Raw genomic sequence first — 16190 nt, forward strand, 5'->3', positions numbered from 1 at the left:
CTTTTGAACAGCTGTAGAGTGCTTTATTGCTTAGAAGCGACCATAATTTATTTCACTTTCTTATGGCCGTTGGCTTGTTTCCAATTTTTCACTATTACCAACCACACCACACTGAACACCCTGGGATACATAGCTTTGCTCACTTGATGAGCTTATCTAGCAGATAGATACCAGCTAGATAGATAGATAAATAGATTTCTAGAAATGAATATGTGCATGTTAATATTGTTAAATATTTCCAAATTACCCTCCAAGAAGGTGATGCTAATTTACATTCCCACCAACAGTGTATGAGAATCTGTCTCCCCACAGTGTGCCCACACTGCTCACTATCAATATTTATTATTCATTTGATAGATTATGAAAGGGTCTCTTTGTTTTCATTTACATTTCTTTATTAATGAGGGTGAGCTTTTTTTTTTACACATCCTTATTGATTATATGCGTTTCTTCTATGAATTATGCAATCATGTTCTCTGACTATTTTTGATTTGTGTTTCTTGTCTGCCTTTCACTTATTGACTTGTAGGAACTCTTTTATTTATTATGGATACTATTACTGGTGTGTTGATTGATTTATTATGGATTCTATAGGTGCCGTAAGTATATTTCTTCCAGCTTTTCATGCATTTTAAAACTTTGCCGTACTTTTTCCCCTTGCCTGCTGACGTGTGTATCCTCAAAGGTCATGCTTCTCATCGATATTGAGTTGGCTTACATGAATACCAATCACGAGGACTTCATAGGCTTTGCCAAGTGAGTGCTCCCTAGGCAGAGAAGTTGACAGCTCCCGTGAGTGTGTGTGTGTGTGCGTGTGCGTGTGCGTGTGTGTGCGCGCGCATGCCTGCGTGCATGTATAGGACACAGGCCTGCTGGGCTGACCCTCTGAGCGTGGTGCCCACTGGGTAGTGGCATTGAAGCAAGGCCTCTTGAGAGAAGTTCTGAGACTCTTCCTTCGCTCCCTATTAGTGCTCAGCAGAGGAGCAACCAGATGAACAAGAAGAAGGCTTCAGGGAACCAGGTGAGTGAACCCCAGTGCCCCAGCCGGAAGGATGGAGGGTGCCGGACGGACGCCAAGCGCTGAGAGTCCCCTCCCCCCGAGGGGAAGGGTCTCACAGGGGCCAGGGAGCCTGTCAGCTGCCAGCCACAAGCCTCCCACTCTGCCTCAGTAACCCTCTCTCCTCTCTCCCGATGCTTCTCGTGGTTGCTATGGTTACCTCTTTGCAGGATGAGATTCTGGTGAGTACCAGGACTGGGGCTCTTGGCTTATGTAGTGAGGGGGAGGAGGGGGCCCATTTGTAGTGGGGACACACGGGGGGGAAAGGGCACCCTGGCCTGAGCTGCTTGCACACACCAGCACATGGGTGTCCACACACGATCTCAGTCCAGAGGCAAGGCTTAGCCATACACAGAGCCCATCAGCCTACCCATCAGCGTGCATGAGCTAAGTATCTACTTCAGTCAGAGGTAGATCATGTGGGCTGGGTGAGTGAAAATGGCTGGTGGGGGCCTGGAAATCATTAGGTGCTCCTTAAATATCTGTTGGATGGATGGATGGATGAGAGAGAAATCTATTTTTAAGGTAGCCATCTCTACCAGAGAGTTGGGTAAAGAGATGAGTGAAATATCAAGAAACATGTCCCTCTTTGCCTTCTTCTGCCCTTCAGATCTCTGCTGAAACACCACTTCTCATCCTCACCTGTACACACAAGCCATAATCTGGAATTTTCCAGAGGCCATAGTTTCTTTACAATAATCTAGGTGTTTGTGTGATTATCGGCTTCATATCTGGTTCCTTCTCAAACCCCATGAGGGAAAGGGCCGGGTCTCTCTTGTCCATCAGCACATTCTCAGCCCTCAGCCCAGGGCCTGGCACACAGTAGGTGCTCACTAGAATGAAGGCACTGATGAATGTAATATCCCAGGGCAATTCGGTTCAGGAAACGCTCGGTGGCGTCTACGCTGTGCTGGTCCCTGGACAGGAGTCAGACCTTGGTCCTGTCCCTTGGAGACCTGAGCCTGCAGTCAGGACCCAGGCAGGGTGGGAGCTGGAAGAGCAGGAGGTCTCTGGTGCAGGGGCTCTGGAAGGAGGTTTGGCAGAGCTGGGGGTGGCCGAGGGAGGACGAAGGCTGCAAGTCAGCAGGAAGTAGCATGACAAGGTCTTCTGGTCAGATCCTGGGGTATGGAGTGCCGGGGCGTGGCATTTGGACTCAATTCTGAAGACAGTGACAAGACACTGGGGGGATCCTCACCGAACCGGGACAGGGTGGAAGAAGGATCATGGGGCACCTGGCTCTCTTGTTTCTGTTAAAGGCTAAGACAGCTACGCCGCTACTGATCCACTGCGTGACTTGGGTTCTCTGCAAGGTTCTTGGGGAAGCCAGAGAGGGTCAAGGAAGGCTCCAGGAGGGTTTTGGGGGCCTCGGAAGTGGGCCTGACCCCAGAGGGCTTTCCTGCGAGCCCCAGGCTCCTCTTGTCTTCTCTGGATGCTCAGAAAAGCCAGGGAGGTCAGGGCCAGGGGATGGAGCAGAAGAAGCTTCCTCACACTCAGGATGGCCCACCGCTAGGGTCTACTTAGTGGCCTTGACCTTGGAGTAGAATCTGCAGGCCCTGGTCTGCGGTGATGGCTCAGGATGGTCTTGGGGACAGCAGCTTTCTACAGTGAAAAGAGACCTTTGCCTGTTACTCTGGGCTCCCCAGGGACAAAGGGGCCTGTTCAGTTCGTGCTCAGCCCTTCCCCTTGCTCCCACTCCCCAACACCCCACTCCTGTCCAGAGCCTGGGGCCAGAGACCCGGAGAACCCTACTTCTGTTGCATTCGTGTGTTCATGTCACAGATGTTTATTGATCACTTTCTGCCTGCCAAGCACACTGCAAGGTGCTGGAATATACCAGTGAGCTTTTAGAGAGCTCACAATTTAGCAAGACAGGCATCAAGAGATGATGTCTCTCTCTCTCTCTCTCTCTCTCTCTCTCTCACACACACACACACACACACAATTTTGAATATCAGCCATTGTCACAGAAGGGAGTGATAAAAGACAATAAGACTATAGTGGGGGTCCTGACTCCTACTGGGGGCCAGGGAGGGCCCACCTGAGAATGTGACTCCTGAGCTGATGCCTGGGGCGGGGGGCGCATAGGAATTTGACAGACAAACAGGAGGGGAAGTGCGTTCTAGGCAGAGGCGGCAGCAGCATGTGCGAAGTCCCTGAGGTCAGAAACAAGTCTTACAATAAGGTGCATCTCAAGCTGAAGAGACCTTCAGAATCGTGTGGCCCAGTTGGCCACCTCAACTCGACTCCACACTTTGAGCAGTGGGGAGCTCATCCCCTACGAAGGCTACCAGTCCCCTACTCAGGTGGCTCTAACTATCAAAAGGCTCTTTATCCCGACCCGACCTCTGCCTTCCTGCCTCTTCCAGTCTGTTCACTTGTGGTTCAAACCAGAGCAGGTCTGGCCTGCTCTGACCGGCCAGGCCTCCAAGAGCTAGAAGAGGGGCGGGCTTTTGAGCACCTCTCTTTGCCTACCCCATCCTCCGCAGGGAATCCGGGCCTCTGCCCACTGACCTCCTGCCCTCTCACCCTCCAGGTCATCCGGAAGGGCTGGCTGACCATCAACAACATTGGCATCATGAAGGGGGGCTCCAAGGAGTACTGGTTTGTGCTGACGGCCGAGAATCTGTCCTGGTATAAGGATGACGAGGTAAGGAAAGAGCCACTGGTCAGGGGGTGAGGCTCAGACACCCTGGGCTAGGAGTAGACCGAACCACCCAGCAAACGGGTTTTTTTTAATCCCATCAAAGACCCTTGGATGGAGTTGGGCTGCAAAGATCCAGGCAATCCCGGGAGCTCATCCAGGCTGGACAGAGAAGATGGCTTATCAGGATCGGGGAGCCTGGGGCTCAGCGCCCTGGAGAGGGTGGGCAGGGGTGCTGGGCACCCCCCTGACCCCACCAGCCCTGTGGCCTTCCTGTTTTCCTGCTCCAAGGGCGCGCCGCCTCCCCCGTGGCCCCCGCAGGCCTATGACACACACACGTCCAGCTGCCAGACGCCCTGTTAACCCCTGCACCCCAGTCCCCCAGACCCTGTCGGTGCAAGGAGGTGCCCCAGATGCCTCGAGGCTGAAGGACCAGGAGTGATGGGGCCCTGTAGAGGAGCCACGGAAAACCCCTCCTTGCCCACAGGGGCAGACAGAGCCCCTGCCGTCTCCCTCCCCTGCTGCTGGTCTCCTTTAAGAATGAGTCTATTTGGCTTCCACATCTGGATTCCAGAGGTGACCAGAGAGAATAGGGAGGGCTGGGGGGGCGGGGGGGCTTGCAGTAATGAACTCCAGCTGGCCACAGAGTGGGGGAGGGGACCCTCTTCCTGAGGAAGCTTTTAGAGGAGAGGGCGCTCTCGGTGGGGGAGTGGGGCTGGGGTGGGGGCTGTGATTTTGGTCTCCGAGCCCCCTCCTTGATCCCCGCCCCCTCCAAGTCATCCCAGGCAAGCCCCCCCCCCCCCCATCTTGGGCCGGGCCCTCTGTCGTCACTGGCTGGGGCGCCAAGCCATCTGGACCTCATTACCCCAACGCTGGCCTCTCCCGGAGCATGGGGCCCCTGGAAGGGAGGGAGTGTGAGGTGGCGTGACGAGGTGGGGGGGGGGTCGCTTCCTGCTCTGTCGCTCAGGCAGGCTACCTAGACCCCTCGTGGGCCGGGGGTGCTGACCGCTGGCCCCAGAACTCCTGGTGCCCTTATGTTGGGCTCCTCATACGGGGCCAGGGGACCGTGTGACCTGGGGCTGAGGGCTACACTGCAGGGAAATGTATCCAAGAGGGGCCCTGTCCTCCCGTGACGGGGTCTCATTGAGCTTTGTGTGCACATTCGAGTGGGGTCGCCTGTGGGAGCCGTGCTGAGTTGGTGTGGGCGGGGTGGGGGTGGGCAGCGAATGCCGGGAGGCGGGGTGTGCGAGGCTGGTGGATGTTGGGGGGGGGTTGTGGGAGAGCGTTTGGGGTGTAAGCATCTAGGTGTGGTTGGGGGCAGACGGTGTGTGCCTGAGGTCTGACTCTGGGGCGTGTGCTCCTGTGCTCGGTGTATAAGTGAAGGTGCGTGTATGTGGCAGATGGACTTGAGGAGGGAGGGTGTGCACGGGGAACAATATGCATGTACTTGGGACGTAAGGATGGGAGAGGGCCGGTGTTCCATGGTGAGGGTGCGCGTGTGCGCGCACGTGTGTGTGCGTGAGATGTGCAGGAGTCACAGATGTGTAATTTTAGTTTGGGTGTGGGAATGTATGTGCCTGAGTTGTGGGGGGTGTGCGTGTCGAGTCGTTGAGTTCGTGTGTATGTGTGTGTGTGTGTGTGTGTTGGATGTGAGCGGAGTTTTGCACTAGAACACCTGGGGGACATGGAGGTGGTCTGGGCTGTGAGGAGCGTGATCTGTCCCCCTCTCTACCCCAGCCGCCAGCCCTCTGGCCTTTGGGACTTGGGTGGCCCTCTGGGCAGACAGGCGGCTGCCCAAACCCCCAGCCCTCGCCGACCCCCCAGCTTCTCATTTCTTCCTCTGCCACCCGTCAGCACCCACATCCCGTCTCACAGCAGGGTACCCCCCCTTCCCTCTGCACCTCCTCCCAGCATCCCTCCCAACCCGCCCCCCCCCTCAGTCCCCTGCCCGGTCTCCAGACTCCGGTTCTGGGATGGCGTGTGGGGGTCGGTCCAGCTCTCCAGCGGCGGTGCCGAGGGTCTAACCCAGCCCAGCCTAACCAATGTGCAGACTACTGTACAATTTGGGAGTCCTGAACAGATAGTCTAAACACTGGGTAGACGGAGTGGAGGTGTCCTCTGATCCATCCAGGCAGCAGTATCTGTCGGTCGGGTGGGAGCTTCGGCCCCGTCTCCTGGAGATCCAAGGCCCCCCAGCCCCAGCCCAGCCAGCCCGTGGTCCCCTCTCTGCTCCCGACTCCCCTTCTGCCTCCTTTGACGTGGCAGGGGTGAGCGGGAGCTGTGGCTGGGAAGGAGGGGCCTGGGGAGGGGGCCGGCCAGCAGGAAGGGAGGGGTGGGGGGAGGAGGCCGCTCCTACCTAGAGTCCAACCCCAGAGCGCAGGCAGGGCGGCAGGGCGGGTGGTGGCGGGGCCTCCCTCGAACGCTTCCAGATGTTCCCTGGCCGCGTGTGCAACTTCCTCCTCTCCTCCCCCAGCCGCCCTCTGGGGCTCCTGGCCACCCGCCTGGCATAAAGAAGGCTTTATGTGGCTGGATGGGCCAGGCGGGTGGGGGGGGGGGCAGAAGGAGGTGGGCAGGACTGGGAGCAGGGTCCTCCTAAACCCAGCCCCTGACCCGTGGTCCTGGTCGAGGCTCGTGCCCGAGCCCTGAGTCCCTGAGACCCACATAGACATCCCGGCCCGCCCCCCACACCCCACCCCCGGTCACAGCATGGGTCCCGTGGTGTGGGCAAGTGGGGTGCCGGCAGCAGAAACCCTTGTCCTCCTCCCAGAGCCCCATCCTGGACTATCTCGTCCGCAGATCCCCGGGCCTTCCCTTGAACGTAGCAACCTACAGACAGATCTCAGCCCATGGCAGGCACACACGCGCGTGCACGTCGGCCCGGCGCCCACATGCGCATCCACAGATACACATCACTCCTCCCAGAGGGCTCCGGCCAAACCAATCCTATTAAACAGGCCACAGGCACGCAAATGTGTGTGCCCACAGTGTGGCCCGCGGGCACGCTCCGTACGACACAGGTATTTACAGTTGCCACCCGCATCTACAAAAGCGTGCACACATCCGCCTTGACACACGGTGGTGACAGCGTACGTGCTCGGGCCGGCGTGCGTTCGCACAGGCACACGGCCACACACACGTTGCACACACAGGCGTACCACCTCCGGGTCTGTGCCGTGCGCCTGATTGCTAACACATGGGTGGGTTGGGGGGCGTGGGCTGAGCCGGCCCTTTGAAGCCGCCGGGGCTGCCGGCGGCCCCCCCTTCTCTGTCTCTCTGTCTCCACAGTCAGGAAATGAAGTCAGCAGCTTATCCGAAGCAGGTCTCCTTTGGCCGGGCCGGCGGGGAGAGAGGCTTTGAGGGCGGGGTCCCTGGCTGGGGCCGGCCCGGACTGCATCCAGGGCTTGCTTGGGGTGGGACTGGGACCCACCCTCAGCCTGGCCACCCTGCGCTCTTGGGAACGGCTTAAAGGTCATTGGGCACCAGAGGTGCTCAGCAGGCCCAGGGCTCCAGCTCTCTTCAGACAGCACCTGTTCAGTGCAGGGGGCCCTGGGGCCCAGAAGCCCCGGGGCCACTCTGGGGGTCCGCAGCCCCAGCCCCCCGCCCCCAGCACAGAGTGTTCTTCGGACGTGAGGCGCGGCCCCCCCTCACCGTTGCTCCCATCTCTATCCGCAGGAGAAAGAGAAGAAATACATGCTTTCCGTGGACAACCTGAAGCTGCGGGATGTGGAGAAAGGTTTCATGTCGAGCAAGCACATCTTTGCCCTCTTTAACACTGAGCAGAGGTGGGTCCCCAGACCCTGCAAGCCCCAAACCAGCCTCACTGGGCAGAGAGGGGAGGGACCCTGCCCAGAGCCCCACAGCGCGTCATTCATTTGACAGATATTTACCCAGTCCCTACTCGGTGCTGGACTTCATATCAAAATCTCCTTCCCCCTTCCGCCGCCCCGCCCCCACCTTCCAGTCATTCGGTTAGTGGGTTAGTGCCTGTTCTGCATAGACTCTGCCGGGCACTGGGGACTAAGAAAAGCCCATCAGGCCTGGTCCCCTTCTTGTTGCTCAGTGTCCAGTGGGGTCCGTGACAATACCGGGTCTCTCCCCTCCCAAGCCAGGGCTGACTCCTGTGGGCTTCACCTCCCTCGAGATGAAGGTTCAGCACAGTTGCCATCAGGGAGGTCCCCAGAGGGCCAGGGAGGGAGCCACTGGGGGCTGCCTGGTCAGGGATGCCCCTCTTATGAGGGGCTCAGTCCCCCTTTTTCTTAGAGCATCGTACTGCTGGTTTCACTGAATCCTGACAGTGACCCAGGGCGGTAGGAGTCATTATTAACCCATCTTCTAGACAAGGAAACTGAAGCTTGGAGAGAGGAGGATTGCCCAGGGTCACACAGCTGGGAAGTGAGAGAGCCAGGACTGGACCCCAGGCATGATGACCGCCCCCCCCCATCCATGCATGCCCTTAACCACCTGGGTGAGTGGGTTTCATGCCTTTTCCCCTCCCTGCCTGCCCTTGCAGGAATGTCTACAAGGATTATCGGCAGCTGGAACTGGCCTGTGAGACACAGGAGGAGGTGGACAGCTGGAAGGCCTCCTTCCTGAGGGCTGGCGTGTATCCGGAGCGCGTTGGGGTGAGTGGTAGTGCCGGGAGGGGGCCAAGCCACCTGGGTCACCAGCCTCAGCCCTTACGGGCTCAGAAACAGCACAGATCCTCCCCCTACCTGTCCTGGGGTGGGATCAGAGTTAAGCCTTCCTCCCGTCCTCCAATGCTGGTTTTCCGTGACCCTCCTCTGCCCCCTCCTCTGCCCCGTTGGCATTTCGTGCATCCCCTGCATATAATGGTGGTTTCTTGTGGCTACTTCACTTTCCTCCTCTCTTTCCCTGGTGTCTAGAGTTGCTTTAGAGTGGGGGTAGGGTGCCCTGAGTTCACTCCCCTTCTCCTCTCTGTGTGTGTCTGCTCCGGCTCTGCTTGCTGGTGGCGGCGGCGGTGGCAATGCTGGTGGCGTGACCTCTGTGGCTTTGGCATGGGCCTCCCAGGACAAGGAGAAAGTGAGTGTGCCCCTCCCTCGCCTTCAGCCAGGTGTCTCCAGCCTGGCCGCAGCTCCGACCAGGTCTTTAGAATCAGGAAGGGACCTTGGAAAGCCTTTCCTAATCGATGGACTGGGAAACTGAGGCAAATTCTAGGCACTAGACTGAGAGCCGAGATAAGACTGAACAGGGTCTGGGGTCTTCAGAGGCACTGGGCAGAGCCCAGATGCAGAGCGTTTGGGGGAGTTGGCATCTGTGTGTGCAGGCCATTTGTTCTGTGCACCTCAGTGTTCCAGGCCACCCTTGGAGGGAGGGGCCAAGCCCCTGGGGGTGCCTAGAACCTGGCTGCGAGAGCCCAGCCACCCTAATGCCCTCTATTCTCAATGGCAGGCCAGCGAGACTGAGGAGAATGGTTCGGACAGCTTCATGCACTCCATGGACCCACAGCTAGAGCGGCAGGTGGAGACCATCCGGAACCTGGTGGACTCATACATGGCCATCGTTAACAAGACCGTGAGGGACCTCATGCCGAAGACCATCATGCATCTCATGATCAACAATGTGGGTGCAACGCTTCGTGGGCGGTGGGTGCTCTTTTGGGACCAGGGAAGCAGCAGCCAGGTTGGCCCCGGGGAGGCACAGGCCAGTCCCATGGGACCAGGTCTAGAGAGGTAGGTATAGGGCCACGCCAGAGCTGTCCAAAAGAAATAAAATGTGAGTTCCTTGTATTATTTTGTAGATTCACATATCCAAGTCACTACAAATGTTCTTAAATGTTTTCCAAAAGGGACTAGGAATCACATCTTTTGAGAAGTCCCAGACTGTGTTTTAAAATACATACCCCAGAGGGGGCGCCTGGGTGGCGCAGTCGGTTAAGCGTCCGACTTCAGCTCAGGTCACGATCTCGTGGTCCGTGAGTTCGAGCCCCGCGTCGGGCTCTGGGCTGATGGCTCGGAGCCTGGAGCCTGTTTCCGATTCTGTGTCTCCCTCTCTCTCTGCCCCTCCCCCGTTCATGCTCTGTCTCTCTCTGTCCCAAAAATAAATAAACGTGGAAAAAAAAATACATACCCCAGAGAACCACTACCATCCATGGCTCAGCGAAGAAAAGCATGGCTGCCAGAGAATTAGTACTGTGTTTGAATCCTGGCTTTGCCACAAATTCTGTTTGACTTTCAGTAAACTACCCTCTCTGAGCCTCTGCTCCCTTGTATGTAAAATATGGATAATAACAGAGTTGAGAATTAAAGGGATAAAAAGAACAGAGTAACGCAGTGCCTGGCACATAGTAGGTGCTCAGCACATCACTGAATAACAAACGAGTAAGTAAGACACAGGCCTGTGGCATAAAAAACCTCAGTGCCTCTCCATGAATATCCCAGAGCCTGGGCCAGGTAGCACCTGCGGAGTTTAAGGAGAACATTAACTCCCCCCCCCCAACCCCCTACACACACAGACACATTTCATCCAATCCAAACACACATTTACACCTGTCACTCAAGGGCTCAGAAAATTTAAACTGTCATCCACCTTATTTTGGCCCAGTGGAGCATGCAAGTCCTTGGACAGGGTGCAAATGCCCCATTTTACAGATGGGGAAACGGAGACCGAAAAAAAGCTGAACAACTAGGTGTCCTGGTTGCATGATAGGCCCTGGGAGCCCTCCCCAATCTATGACTTGGAACAGGTCACTTTTCCTCTCTGGACTATCTGAGGAAAGAGCAAGGACGGAGACGAGGAAGTGGCGGGCGGGGGAGATCTCCGAGTTCAGGTGGCGGCAAAGCCAGGACACTTCCCTCTCCCCCGGCCCCGAGTTCTCAGTCCAGCGCACACACCACGGCGCAGTCAGCGTGGTACAAGGCGTCAGAGCCCAGCCTGTCCTCTCTTCGCTTCCTCGCCCGCAGACGAAGGAATTCATCTTCTCGGAGCTGCTGGCCAACCTGTACTCGTGCGGGGACCAGAACACACTGATGGAGGAGTCGGCGGAGCAGGCGCAGCGGCGCGACGAGATGCTGCGCATGTACCACGCACTGAAGGAGGCGCTCAGCATCATCGGCGACATCAACACGACCACTGTCAGCACGCCCATGCCCCCGCCTGTGGACGACTCCTGGCTGCAGGTGCAGAGCGTACCGGCCGGACGCAGGTACCAGGGCCGGCCCCCACGGCCCCAAAGCCCCCCAGCCCGGGGCCCGCGGGAGGAGGGCCGGGACCGGGCAGTGGCGCGCCCGCGTCGCCGGAGCGGCTCCCACCTGGAGCAGGGGGCGGGGCTTAGAGATGGGCGGGGCTTGTTGCGGGGCGGGGCTTGCCGTGAAGCGCTGGCTGCGGGGCTGGGTGGAGCTGGAACTTTAGAGCCACCGGAGGCGGGCCTTAAACTCCGGGAACGAGTAGGGCGGGGCGGGGCGGGGCTTGCGCGCATGGGCGTGACCGGCACGGGGCTGGGGGGCGGGGCTCAGGGTGGGGCGGAGCTGCTCATCTCTCCCTTCCTTGTCTTCCGCACCCTGTCGCCCGCAGGTCACCCACGTCCAGCCCCACTCCGCAGCGCCGAGCCCCCGCCGTGCCCCCAGCCCGGCCCGGGTCGCGGGGCCCTGCTCCTGGGCCTCCGCCTGCTGGGTCCGCCCTGGGGGGGGCGCCCCCCGTGCCCTCCAGGCCGGGGGCTTCCCCTGACCCCTTCGGTCCTCCCCCCCAGGTGCCCTCGCGCCCCAACCGCGCCCCGCCCGGGGTCCCCAGGTGAGTAGGGGCTGAAAGCGTCGGAAGAGACCACCGGGCGGGCTTGGCCGGGAGGGAGGTGGGGCCAGAGCCGACCCCCTCCATCCGGGGCGCTTCGGACGTGGGTGCCGGAGCTACGGGAGGTGTGGCCGAGGGCTGGCGGAGCCTGCCCCACCAGGGAGCGCTGAGTCCCGGAGGTGGTCGTTTCTGCGGAGGGGGCCGTGGGACTCATCCCACCTGCCCCCTTCTTTCCAGCACTTGCATGGCGCTTCCCTCCCTTTTCACTTCTCTCTCCCACTGTTGCCTACCTCCTCCTTTCTCCTCGCTCTCCGCCCGTTCTCCATTCCGTCCTCCACTTCTCTCTCCCAGCCCCTAGTGACCCACCTCACGTCTGGGGATTTGAACTCAGATCTTCTCCAGATGTGGAGTTTGTTCACTTACCCTCAGGGCTACTCTGATGCCCCCCTTCTGAGTCCTGACTCTGAATTGTCCCAAGGGGGGTGTCTGGCCTCTGGCCCACAGCAACAGAGGCCAGGCTGTGACTGTGACCAGCAAGGTGTGTGTGATGTGTGTGTGGGCGTGCACACGGGTGTGAGTGTAAGAATGGCACTCAGGCACGGGGCTAGGACGCCGAGCAGCTGGGAAAGGGGACTGGGAGGGACGGGGCCATCTAATGGCTTTCTTCTTTCCCCCTGCCCCTACCTGGCCTGGACCAACATGGTGGGTGGGGGGCAGCAGTGGGTGAAAGGCTGCCCCGTTCCCAGAGATTTCCAGGGAAAAGAATTCTACTTCATCCCTTGGCTTTGCCTTCTTGATTCATGACCCTTTTTCAAGGAAGCTCGTTCTGATATCTCAGTCCGTGTTTCCACTGGCCACATTCTCTGAGGAAGAGCACATCAGACCAATAGCATCCACCTGTGTTTCCAGATGGCTGGAGGGTAGGACCTAGCCTTCGTGGGTCTAGTTTCCATGAACCCCAAATGAAGCAGAGATGGGACTTGCTTCCACGGTGCTCTGATGACCAAAGCAGATGGGTAAAGCAGGCAGCATGGTATTGGTCAAGAGCGCTGGACTGGAGCCCAGAGGTTTTGGTTAACCCTGTGCTTGTAAGCAAGTCACTTTCCCTCCCAGGGCCTCAGTGTCCCTTCTACCACATGATACTTAACATTCTGCCTTTCTCCCAGGGTTGGCGTGAAGATGGAGGGAGAGAGACAGTGACTGTAGAGAAGCCGCATGAAGTGCAAATGTGGCTGTAGGAACACTTTGCTAACTTCCCTGGGTGTTCAGATTCTTAAGGGAATTTGGCACGCCCAGGTGCGCGCTGAGGTGTGACATAGGGGAAGAGGAAGATCTGGCACCTGCTCTAACTCCAGTCTTGCCAACACACAGGAAACACTTGGCAAGTCACGGCCCTGCCTCGGGGAAGAGAACAGTCTGGGAAGCTTCAAGACAGCTTGACATGGGGGAGGTCCGGGGGCTGACTGGGATAAGACTCAGGTGGTGAGAAGTCAGGGGCATCTGGGTATGGAGCGGTGGTGTGGGCGAAGGTTTAGTGGGGATGTATTGAGGAGAGCCGCTGGTCAGAGGAGAGTGCAGACGGAATGAGGAAGAATAAGAAAAGGTTGCCCTGAGTACAGTGGGGCAGGCTGCAAAACCTTAAAAGTTCACAGAAGTTTGTCTTCTTGAGGCTCAATGCTGTGGGGAGTAGGGAGCCCTGGGAGGTTCTTGGGCAGAGAAATGACAGCTGGACCCTGAGAAAGCAAGACCTGTCCCTTACGGAGCACTGCAGGTGGCCCTCTGAGCACGCCAGGCACGAGTGTGCAGGGAGCTGGTGCAAACGCCTCCTGTGTCCGGGCGAGCTTCTGTGTTGTGACTCAGCCCGCGCGTGTGCTTCAATGTGCCGAGTGGCTGCATGCCCCGGATCCGTGCTGCACGTGCCGGCCAGTGAGGGTGCTGGGCAGCGGGAGGCGGGGGAGGTGTGTACGTGTGCGTGTTGTTTGTGGGCATGTGTCAGCGTGCGCATGCGGGGCCAGGGGGCCTCACAGCATGTGTGTGCACGCCCGGGCGTGTGCGTGTGCGTGACCCCACCCCCCCCCAGGCCTGCCCCGTCCGTGCGTGTGAACTGCCATGTTGATTTCGTGCTGTCTTTCAGAATCACTATCAGTGACCCCTGAGGAGCGTCAGCCACGGTAGGTACATACATGCCTCTCTGCCTGCTGCATGAACGGTGTGTCTGCCCCCCGCTGCACCAGCTCCACATTGGGGGGCGCACCCGGGACCTCAGAGCCAGGCTCCCCTCCCTCTCCCTTCTGCAGCTCCAGACTTATTCTTTCCTCTTTCTGTCCTTGCTGCCAGCTGGCTCTCTCACCTCCCTTCTCAGCGAGCCTCGGGACTCAGTGCCACTGCTCAAGACCTCCATGGCTGAGCCTGGGGAGCTCTTGGGACAGGCTCCGCACCCAGGCTGGCAGACATGGGTGCTCTCTGGAGCCGTCAGGGAGGGCAGAGAGCTCACGGTTTATGGTGTAGAGGCAGGGAACTCGGAGGGGGCGGGCGTCGTTGTGCGTGGGGCTGGACTCAGACAGCCAGAGGCCTTGGAACTTCATCCTGGGGATGCCACGCTCATTCCCCCATCTGAGCTGTGCTGTTGGGGCAAGGAGCTCTGGGAACCGAATCCACGATAGGGCAGAGGAGGTCGGAGCCCCATCTCCTCTATCAGATAGCCAGCGATTGAGCAGCAATCTGGGGCCAAGGCTCTGGTTATGTGCTGATTTCTGAAAGCTGGAGGGCCCTGTCCACACCTCACAGGTGAGGCAGGGTCACACGGCCCCTTCCCCTACCTCCTTGGTGTTGTCACGCCTGTGAAGGCACACTACAAACCACAGCGTCCTCGGCCCTAGACGAAGCACCATAGCCCGTCCACGGGCTCATGGGCTTGGGCCTGTTACTCCTAGGGGTGACCTACACTTTTCAGCCAAGGGGACAACAGTGTCCACTGACCTGAGCCTAGTCAACTTCTCCGAGTCCCACCCTGTCTGGGCCGCACATTCACCCAGCGACCCGCCTGTCACTCTGCCCCTGCCGCTGACTCTTGCTCTTCTGCTTTTCCCCAGCAGGAAGGGCCCAGCCTCACCTACGCGACCTGTGGTCCCCCGACCAGCTGAGGCTCCCCTCTTAGACTTATAAGCCTGTGGCCAACTGGCATCCGGCTGCCTGACCTCCCTGCCTCCCCAGGGTCCCTTCCGAGGACTCCGGGCTTTCTGCCCGCCCAGAGGGGTGTCCAGTGCCCCCTCCAGCCATCCTTTTAGCTTCGCCCTCCTGGCTCAAACAGTGTTCTTTCTCCTGTCTCTCTCCATGAGGACTGGTAGCTGTGGCCACAGGGCACGCGGCCCCACACTCCAAGGCTAGGGGTGGCCCTGGGCCAGTACGTTGGAAGACAAGGGGGCCACAAAAAGAGGGAAGGCAGAGGGGCCGAGCATGTGTCTGGAGCTGTGGGTGCACTGCCTGGTGGTGTATGAGAGACCAGCGTGCGTGGCGGGGGGTGGGGGGGGGCTGCCTTGACCTCCACCCCAGACCCTGGGGAAGCTGTGGCCCCCATTCATCTCCAGTTCTCCCACCTTCCCTTTCTCATCTCTCTCCTCCATTCCAGAACCCTTGCCCACACCCGCAGCTTCCTTTTCTCCCCCTGCCCTCCCCTCCTGCCCCACCGGGCTTGGCATTGCTTGCCTTACCAGTTCTCTCCCTCCTTCTCTCCGTTCTCTCTTTGCTTTCTCTCCAACTGCCAGCCGATCGGGTCAGGCAAGTCCATCCCGTCCTGAGAGCCCCAGGCCCCCCTTCGACCTCTAACCAGATCCCTCTGTTCCTCGGAGACCTCCCTTTCCAAGCCTGCCTGGACGGCTGTTCTGTGACTTGACAGTGGCTCCCCAGCCCCAAAGCCTCCCCCTTCATCTGTGACTTAGTCTGTTGTAGTGGTGAGCTGACACATCCAGGCGTGATGTTGGTGAAAACTTGTGCCCCCTCTGTGGTATTGCTCCTACCCCATTCTATAAATATCTATAAATATTCATATATATATACATACACACACACACACACACACACACACACACGGCCGCCACAGCCTCGCCGCTAGTGTTGGGAATCAATCACCATGCTGTCCCTGAGGAGTCTTGTGGCCCAACTACAAGGGAACACTGTCACCCTGACATCCCCGTCTCCAGCGTGTGCCACCTCTGATGAGCCTCCCCATCATGCCCAGCCCGTGGACAGCCACCTTTCCGTCCCTCCCCCAGTCGAGCACGGGGGTGCCATACTGGCAGCTGTGTGGTTCCCTGACTACCACCAGTCTTGCTGTCTCTTGGCTGAGAATAAAACCCATTTCTGGACAATGGGAAACTGTCCTCTGTCGGCTTGTGTTCTTTGTGGAGTTCAGGAGAAGGTGAAGGCTTAAACCCTGGGATGCAGGGGTGGGGAAGGGCCCAGCCATTGCTAGTGTGCTGTGAGGAGTGGCAAAGAAAGGCCTCACCCTTTCCCAGGCCTACTGGGAAAGCACCGGGGGGCTCACAGGTCCTTATTCTAGGAAGCCTGCTCTGCCCACTAGGGGGGCAGGGCCACCAACTCAGCCTGGAGGGAGGACTGGGGGCACTGGCACGCACTATGGAGGGACGGGACAACAGGCCACCAGAGGGGCAGGGTGACACCACAGAAACTGCCTGACCTGGAAGTCGGCACTCTTGAGTGCTGGGACCTTGCTTGCCCCTCCCCAGGATT

General features: G+C 58.7%; 1 protein-coding gene across 1 annotated transcript in view; it reads left to right on the plus strand.

Annotated features, from left to right (window-relative positions):
* The window catches only part of DNM1 (dynamin 1), a 43120-nt gene extending 28164 nt beyond the window's left edge, over window positions 1–14956 (plus strand). Inside the window, exons 12-21 of the mRNA XM_047070153.1 lie at window positions 686–756; window positions 970–1021; window positions 3591–3704; window positions 7371–7480; window positions 8209–8320; window positions 8727–8738; window positions 9108–9278; window positions 10619–10860; window positions 11229–11444; window positions 14534–14956. Of these exons, the coding sequence (XP_046926109.1) occupies window positions 686–756; window positions 970–1021; window positions 3591–3704; window positions 7371–7480; window positions 8209–8320; window positions 8727–8738; window positions 9108–9278; window positions 10619–10860; window positions 11229–11444; window positions 14534–14606 (1173 nt within the window). The 3' untranslated portion in view covers window positions 14607–14956. The remainder of the gene's footprint in view (window positions 1–685; window positions 757–969; window positions 1022–3590; window positions 3705–7370; window positions 7481–8208; window positions 8321–8726; window positions 8739–9107; window positions 9279–10618; window positions 10861–11228; window positions 11445–14533) is intronic.
* The last annotated feature ends 1234 nt before the right edge of the window (window positions 14957–16190 follow it).

Source organism: Lynx rufus, unplaced genomic scaffold (genome assembly GCF_022079265.1).
Source record: "Lynx rufus isolate CCGP_SWC_20201006 ecotype Redwood Valley unplaced genomic scaffold, mLynRuf1.p SCAF_10, whole genome shotgun sequence".
Classification (NCBI taxonomy): Eukaryota; Metazoa; Chordata; class Mammalia; order Carnivora; family Felidae; genus Lynx; species Lynx rufus.